The 9,058-nt window shown below is 36.3% G+C and overlaps 1 protein-coding gene and 1 pseudogene across 1 annotated transcript; both read left to right on the plus strand.

The window, feature by feature from the left end:
* The first annotated feature begins 5,817 nt into the window (after nucleotides 1-5,817).
* On the plus strand, nucleotides 5,818-6,312 carry LOC113766767. Its single transcript, XM_027310922.1, has one exon. The coding sequence runs from the start codon at nucleotides 5,818-5,820 to the stop codon at nucleotides 6,310-6,312; it is 495 nt and encodes a 164-aa protein (XP_027166723.1).
* Nucleotides 6,313-6,723: 411 nt separating this feature from the next.
* LOC113767101 lies at nucleotides 6,724-7,045 on the plus strand (annotated as a pseudogene).
* The last annotated feature ends 2,013 nt before the right edge of the window (nucleotides 7,046-9,058 follow it).

Below are 9,058 nucleotides of genomic sequence, written 5' to 3' on the forward strand. Positions count from 1 at the left end.
TCCTTCATTGTCCACACAAATAATGATTTATGATTTATGAAATCCCTACTTTGTCCATACAAATAAATAAAGGTGGTAGAATGGTTCATTGTAAATTTCATAAGTTGTTTACCTATATTAGTAATTATATATATAATTTTTTATACGATATTCGATAGAACTCGTCAAACTCTCGAGTATCATATATCTAAGATCGAACTCGACTCGATAGCTCTAACGAGCAGCTCGAGCTCGAGATCGAGTTTGGTTGACCAAACTCGATCTCGAGCTGCTGACCAAGAAGCTCGCGAGCTCGAGTCGAGCTACTTGGTTCAGCTCCACCCCTAGTGCACGCGGACTGGAGAGTCTCCAGTCCTCCAGTCCGCGTGCACCCGTGCTCCCTTTCCTATCCCCACCCATTCCAGCTCTCAGTGATTGATTAGTGGCTCTTTGCTCCCTATTCGACTTATCTTAAAGTCTAAAATACTTGCTAAACTTTCGCTTTGACTATCGGTAAATCTCTCTCTAGATTTCAGAGTAGGTGTAACTACAAAGGAACAAAAGAATTGAAGAACCGTTAGAAGCCATCATCATCAAGTCTCGACTTATTCTTCGTCGGGATTCTCGCAATAGTTGATTTCTGAGAATAAAAAAGAAGTCAATCTCACAACAAAAGAAAGGCAACCTCTATAAACGTGCACAACTTATATTTTGGGGTTATTATCACTTTATCCCCTTAATGTTTGGTGCTGCTATCAATTTTCCCCTTAACGTTATCTTTTAATCACTTTACCCCCAAGACTAACAGTCAAATTTAACGGAGTTTGTTAATTAAAGTGAAAAGACACGTTTAACCTTTAAAATTATTATCACTTTACCCCCAAAAAATATAGTCTCATTATTAATTTACCCCCTAGAGTTATTTTTTTAGGCAATTTATCCTACCATTAAATCAACTTAGCAAGTCAAAAAACTTTAGAAGAAAATACTCTCCTCTTTGCATAATAAAAATAATAAAAAATTTAAAGTGACTCTTCTCTTTTTTAGTATCAAGAAAAAAGTCAAAGTATTAATATCTTTCTTCTTGGCAATCTTATTAATATTAAAAAAATAGAAAGATGGAAAGAGGGAGGGGGAGAGGGAGAGGGAGAGAGAGAGCTCAATTCTTTTTTTTTAATTACAAATAAAAAAGAATTAAATACTTTTATTATTTTAAAATTATTTCACTTTTTTGTTTACCACCAAATTCCAATCCCAATCTCGACAACCTTAAAAAAATATGATAATATTAGACTTTTCTTTATTTTCTTTTTTTGCAAAATCTAATGTTTTGTCTCCTTCTTGCCTAGCTCTTTTTCTTTTCCTAGTATTAATAAATATGAAAAAAAGAAATTTGAGAAAATATTTTTATTTTTATGTTTTTCGATCTCTTAAATTGAAAAAAAAGGAAGAATAACCATTTCAACTTTTTTAATTTTTAATTATATATAAAAAGGGTAAATATATTTAAAATTTTTTGACCATACTAGTTAAATTAACGATGAGGTAAAATGCCTAGAAAATAATGTTAGGAACTAAAGTGATTGTATCGCTATAATCTAAACGAATAAAGTGATAATAACAATGTAGTAATGCTATAAAATAAAAGGGTATTTTTGTCCAAAATTTCTTAACATGTTAGAGTTGAATTACTTATGGGGATAAAGTAACTAAAAGATAACATTAGGGGGTAAACTGATAGTAATGATATAGTTTAAGGGGATAAAGTGATAACAACCCTATATTTTGATCTTTCCTCTCTATTTCCACTTTACACCCTATAATCTCCAATGTACTAGTTTGGCTAGTCTCTCAACACCTTTGCTTTAATGAGCAACCAAATTTTCGACTGAAAAACAATTGATTAGATGGAGAAGCTTTTGTTCACCATTGGGAAAGAGATTGCAATGTAGTGGTTTGTAAATTCTGGATGGAAGGAGTTAGGGCAAATTAAGGTCTCATCCTTACAAAAAAGGATGTATGTTTACAGATTTGCTGATGCAGAGTCAAAAGTAAAAGTGCTGGATCAGTCTTCATGGCCCATGGCTAGCAAAATGTTGCTCCCAATGCCATGCAGTCCTGATCTTGATTTTCACAAAGAAGAGTTGGATGCTACTCTAGTTTGGGTGCAATTCCCAAGAATGAAGCTCCAATACTATACTGAAGCTGGCCTGAGTGAACTTGCAAGTTACATTGGTGTACCGTCTCGGATGAATTGTGTGCAGGGATGTGACAGTAATTTCATTTAAAAATGGTACAAATTTAGAGTAATCAATGCTATATACATGACTACTCCTACTTTTTCTGAAATTTCCAAACTCCCTTGGTGGATTTAAGGAGTAAACATATTTATCAAAATAATCCTACATATGATTCCAAAGATATTTTAATGCTTAAGATTATTTCAGCTGGACTAGACTTTAAAGATTCAAATAGATATGATGCCTTTCATCATACATTGATAAGCAAACTGCTGCCCAGGATCATGTTGCTTATGCTAGAATTTGTGTTGAGTTAAGGATTGACGCCCCTAGGCCTTCAAAAATTCTTATTACAAGGATTAAATTACTTATTACCCCCTGCAATTTTACATAATGCCAAATAACCCCCATAAAATTTTAAAATAATCACATAACCCCCCTGTGATTTTGTGTAAAGTGGAAAATGAACGGAATGCACAATCAATTATAGTGTTTATATCAATTTCAAAGTCAGCGTGATATATTCTTAATATTCATATGACTTCCTTATAGTTTGTATAATATCCACTTTACCCTCTGTGATTTTTGCACTTATTTATAATCTCCCTATATCTTTATAAAGATGGTTAAGCCATTGATTGATTAGCATTTAAGTAAAAGAACTATTGGTATTTCAACTAATGTCAATAAACAGGCTATTTTCCATCAAATTTCCACTTTACAAAAAATTATAGGGGGTGAAATGGATATTTTAAGATGTTAGGGGATCACATGGCAATAGATTAAAACCAGGGTTATACATAATTTAACCTTATTATTATGAATTTGGGGAATTAGCCAATAGGGTATGAATGGATTCCAGTCAGGTGTTCTCACTGCCAGAAATTTGGACATAATGTGAAAATGTGCCCATTGGTGGCTAAAACTACCAAAAGGCTATCGAAGGAATCAAAAGGTGATATTTCCAAATCAGTTGGGAAAGTGCATGAAGAAAAAGCAGAGAAATTGGTTGGCTTGGAAGAGGATAATGTAGTGGCTCCTAGATATACTAAGGTGGATGATTGCTCAAATAAGGCTACAGGTCGAGTGACTCAACTGGGGTCTAACTCTGCTCAAACAGGTACAATCTCAGTTTCTACAGAAGCTGGACCTATTTTAGTTGGGAATGGCAGCTCAGGTGGTGTGAGGCTGAATCTTGAATTGGGAAAAAACCTGTAGAGGTCAGAATTCTCACAAGAAGTACATCAGAAAGGTGAAAAATTGGGCACAGGTGCAAGGAAACGCACGAGTAATAATCTCTATCCCTCAATTACATAATGAACTTAGTATGCTGGAAGATTAGGGGGTTGGATGACCCTGTTAAACAATCAGAAATTCAAAAGATTGTGAATCGTACTACAGCTAGTATGCTTGGTATTACTGAAAATAAGCTCCGTATTGAAAATGTGGATAGAGTTATGAAGAAATGTTTGCCAAATTGGCATTATGTGCACAATGGTAGTATTTGTAGTGTATGTAGAGTTATTTACTGCTGGAAAAATGATATGACCTGCTCTGTACTTAAAATTCATAAGTAGTGTATTGCATGTTTCGTGGAATTTCCTGGTTTTGATATGTTTATAGTAACTATGGTCTACGCGATAAATAAAGTTGAAGAGAAGAGACCATTTTGGGATCACTTTCATAGTCTTAAACCTCTTGCTGATGGGATTCCCTGGATTATAATGGGAGGTTTTAATATCATCAGGAACTATTCTGAAAAGTTGGGAAGTTTAGAATATGACCTTGGTGCTATTTCTGCATTCAATGATATAATAATTGATACTCTAGACATTGGTGAATTTCCTGCTAAGGGCTGTTTCTACAGTGTGTGTAATAAGAGAGAAGATGGTGGGCGTGTATATAGTAAAATTAAAAAGAGTTTTTTGTAAATAAAGAATGGTATTCTGGTTTCCCTATTACTGAAGCAGAATTCCTTCTTCCTGGTACTTCTAATCACTCTGCTATACAAATATCCATTAATTCTGAGTTAAAATTTGGCCCAAAGCCTTACAAGTTCCATGTTTTTGGATGAGTCATCAAAAGTCTGGAGAGATCTTCATCAGATATGGTTAGACCAGGATGATTCTCAAGCCAGCCCAGTCAGAAGCATTTGTCAAAAGCGCGAGTCCTTAAAGCTAAAGAGTTCAATAAGGAATTTTTTGATAACACTTCGCTTAGAGTGCTTAAAAAAGGGAGCAGTTATGTCTGATTCAGAAATCACTCACTGGACAACCTTCTGATGAAAATGTTATTCAACTGGAAAAGATTGTAAAAATGGAGTATATTGATCTCCTTAAGGCAGCAGAGGCTTTCTATAGAGACGAAGGCAGGGTGGAGTGGCTTAGAGCAGGTGATAAAAACACAAAATATTTTCATAGACAGGTAGCTAACCATACAGCAAAAAATAGAATTGTGGCATTGTAAGCTGATGATGGTGAAACTGTCAAGGACTATTAGAAAGTTAAGGAGATGGCTGTGGACTTCTACAAGCAATTATTTAGCAGTTAGAATCTCAATCCTGACAACTCCAGACTACACCAAGTCCTATCCAATAAGCTTTCAGATGAATAGAGGCTTAATCTCCAAGCTGAGATAACTGAGCAGGGATTAAAGAATGCAGTATTCCAGATAAAAGGTGGAAAACCTCCAGGCCAGGATGGCTTCTACGCTGAATTCTTCAAAACAAATTGGCAACTGGTTGGTAAAGAGGTTATTGATGCTTTGCAATTTTGTTTTTCTCACAACTACATGTATATGCCTCTAAACAGCACTATTATCACACTATTGCCATGGCAGCTTTTACTGCTGTGTTTGAATGGAGCATTGCTCATAAAAGTGGTTTTGTCTTCCATCTGAAATGTGGAAAGGCTGGACTATCCCACTTGGCCTTTGCTGATGATCTCTTCCTCTTAACTGGTGCTTCTCCTGAATCGTTTCAGTTAATTAATCACAATATACATGAGTTTGGAGAGTTATTTGGTCTTAAGCCAAATTTCCAAAAATGTCAAGTTTTCCTAGCCGGAACTGTTGATAGTTTAGATAATGAGCTATGCAACATTGTTCATATGCCTAGAGCGGAATTGCTAGTAAAGTATCTTGGGCTGCCACTTATTACCTATAGACTATCTATGAAGGATTGTCAATCAATATTTAGCAAGATTCAAAATTGGGAAAACAAAAAGCTCAGTTATGGTGGAAGACTCCAGTTGATCCAAGGTGTGCTCAATCGTATTCATCTTTATTGGGGGAGTGCTTTTATCTTGCCAAAGTCAGTTGTCAGAAAGATTGATCATAGCATGTTATCAACCTTCTTAAGGGCAGGAGAAGTTAAGCAGCATTATAACCCCAAAGTCTTCTAGAATGATGTGTGTACTCCTAAGAAAGAGGGTGGACTGGGCTTATTCAATCTTGCAGAATAAAAACAAGTGCCTGATCATGAAGCTTCTGTGGAATATCTGTACTAAGAAGGACTCCCTTTGGGTCAAGTGGGTGCCTGAAATTTTGCTGAAAGGTCATTCTATTTGGGGGTAAAAGTACTAAGTGACTCCTCTTGGGCATGGAGGAAGATACTCCAGCTAAGAAGCAATATTCAACTCTTTATCAAAAGATTAGTGGGAGATGGAAGTGTATCTTGAATGGTAACTGGAAGTGGCCTTGTGGGAGGAGGTGGTCTAAAGATGTCAGAGACTTGATGCAAGCAACCCCTGATCCTTTTAAACCTTTTCCAGATATGCAAGATCAAACAATCTTGTCCACAAGCTCCACGAACACATTATCTGTTAAGTCTGCTATGAAGATTCTCAGAGCTTGGAGACTGAAAGCATATTGGTATAAACTTGTATGGGGCAAAAACTATGTTCCTAGATTTGCCTTTATACCATGTCTAGCTTGTAGAAGAAGGCTAAACACTATGAACAGAATCATGGTATGGGGGTTACAGGTTTCAACCACTCTTCTTAATGTAATGTGTCAAGAAGAAAATGAAACTTTTGACCATTTACTTTTGGCTATAGAGTCTCTCAGTCTGTATGGCAGAAGGTCCAAAACATGAGTGCAGGTTTTAGAGGGAGCTACAATTGGGAGGAAAAGCTGAGTTGATTAGCAAAGCATTGGAGTTCAAACTCTTTTGGCCATCAGTTCAAAAGACGTGTTTTCGTAGTGACAGTTTATGAACCATGGAAAGCAAGAAATGCAGGCTATATTTTGGCTATATAAGTTTTCGACTTCTCGGAATATAGTGCGTGCTATTATTGATTCTGTACAGCATGTGGTTCGACCTTGGGGGAAAGCTCCTAGAACCAGAGAGAATTATGCACTTGCTTTAGAATGGAATCTGTCCCTAGAACTATAAGCATGAAGTTTTCACCAATGTATAGAGTCTGTAGTAATAGCTTTGTACATCATGGCCCAATTTTTTGTCACTCCATTGGAGGAGAGCTGAAGCAATTCTCTTTTGTTGAAAATGACCGGGCCAATGGAGGAGGATGGTGTGAAGAATGAGGAAGAAGAATATAACACTGGGACTCTATCTGTCTTGATGTTGAGTGTCAAAAATAACACTCAGGTGCTCATTAACTGTCAGAACAACAGAAAGCTTCTTGGTCGTGTGCGCGCCTTTGACAGGCACTGCAATATGGTTCTGGAAATGTCAGAGAGATGTGGACTGTGGTGCCCAAGACAGGAAAAGGCAAGAAAAAAGCTCTTCCAGTTAACAAGGATAGTTCATTAGTAAAATGTTCCTTCGCCGGGATTCTGTAATCATTGCTCTGCGAAATCCCAAGTAAATGATTTGGGATTTCGGCGCGTGATAGACATAACTGCCCTAATGAGCTGAACTAAGATTGTGTTTTGGGAAAAATAACAATAGGTACAGCCTTTTTACCGTGCCGATTGTTCGACTTATCTCTACTCACAAAGCATAGCTAGCCTACAGATTTGGCTGTAACGTATCTGTCCGAACAATGGTTGATTTTGTGGCCCTAATCTTTTTAATCGTTTAAACAAAAAGATAGTAAATTCCCCTCAATGGAAATGATTAACACTCCTGAGGTAGACCAAGAAGACAGACAGTTGACTCGACAATTCAAGATAAGTAAAAGCACCCAGCAAAAGTTGAAGGTACAATACATGAGATCTTTTAACGGACTAGTTATACACTATGCTAGAGAATTAAAGAATTAAGCAACTGTATTTCGAAAAATAGATGAGGAAAAAATGTTAAGCTGAACTCACACACCTGAAAACTTTGAAGCAGATTTCTCCAGAAAAGCCGGATTATTGTGCTCAACCAATATTGCGCAGCAGATTGCCCACAGAGGTACTCAAGGATTTCATTCCAAAATCCTTTGCAGAAAACTGCTAAGAGGCTGGAACTTGGAGAAATGGTTGCTGCATCTCAGAGTCAAGTACTGGTAAGGTCCATCATCAACTTTGATTTTAAAAAAGTACTGGTAAGGTCAAAAGGTCCCACACGGAGGGTGACGGAGAGACAGTATCTGATCTATCACAAGTTGACTCGATCCATCCTTCGACGGCTGATTAGGTATCTAGAATCCTGAACTAGGACGGACTGGAAGGAACCACGGGCCACCAACCCCCGTGTTCGTCAATGTTTTGTCTGCTCAAGAGTATGAAAGTTTATGAAAGTATTGTCTTCGTATTCATACTTTTGCCCCCGATAAAATTGGTGAGGAAAAATTTAACTTATACGCGTTATTCACAAAGAAAAAAAAAGATAAGAGATGAGAGAATAAAAATTTCAATAATCAATAAAAAGCATTGCACTTTCAATTGAGCAAAGAGACGTTGTATCAACTTCGCCTTGATTTAATGGATTCTAAATTAGCACTTGGAAAAGTTTCTAATCATTTTTTTCATGTAATGTTATAGTATTTTTAAAAAAAAAAAGATAAAATACAGAAAACTTTCTTGTAGTTTCACTGAAGATCAATAAGTCATCTTGTGATTTTAAAATATTCACATAATTGCCTTGTACTTTAAATTAATATGAAATTTCGCATGAAACCTGCAAGTGATATATTATTATTATTACTTTAATATTTTTTCTTTTGTTTTCATTTTTTCATTTTTCTTTTTGGTGCTCAAATTCTTTTCACTTAACTATCATGGGTGATTTTACAAATTTTAAAACTTTTGAGATACTTTTAAAATTTTTAAAATTTATACAACATCCTCCTTCCTCTTTCCTCCCCTCCACCTACTACCACCCATCATCACTAGCTGCCACCACCTTCTTCTCTTCTCTTCTCTTCCCTTTTTCACTTCCCCCTCCCCCTCTTCCCACTTCTCCTCTTCCCTCCCTTTCCCAACCCATCCCTCTCTATCCCCCCCCCCTCTCCTTGGTGACCAAATCTGGCCGCAACCATAGGGCAGCTTGCCGACAGATCATGGGGTCGTTCGTTGACTTTCGACAGAGCCACAAAAAGGTTTTCTATATTTTACCGAAGAAAAAAACTCCTTCAGGTAATCTTCAGTCTGAACATACATACATTTCTTGCCACTCTATTGTCATTTTGTTGATTGCATTAATGATTTTTTCAGTTGGTTCATGTTTGATGTCTTTGTTGGAGTTCTATAGTACATGATTTGCTTTTACATGCATTTGTCTTGTGAATTCCTTGTTACCCTCTAAAGTGCTCTTTTGTGTTTGTTTTCTGGAATAGCGGTTTTAACTTGGGTTTTTATTTTTATTTTTTTTGAGGGAAGACAATAAACCTTACAAAAAAGAATAGAGAAAAAAGAGGATTTAAAAATTGAACTAGGAACATCACGGATTT

Source organism: Coffea eugenioides, chromosome 3 (assembly GCF_003713205.1).
Source record: "Coffea eugenioides isolate CCC68of chromosome 3, Ceug_1.0, whole genome shotgun sequence".
Taxonomy (NCBI): domain Eukaryota; kingdom Viridiplantae; phylum Streptophyta; class Magnoliopsida; order Gentianales; family Rubiaceae; genus Coffea; species Coffea eugenioides.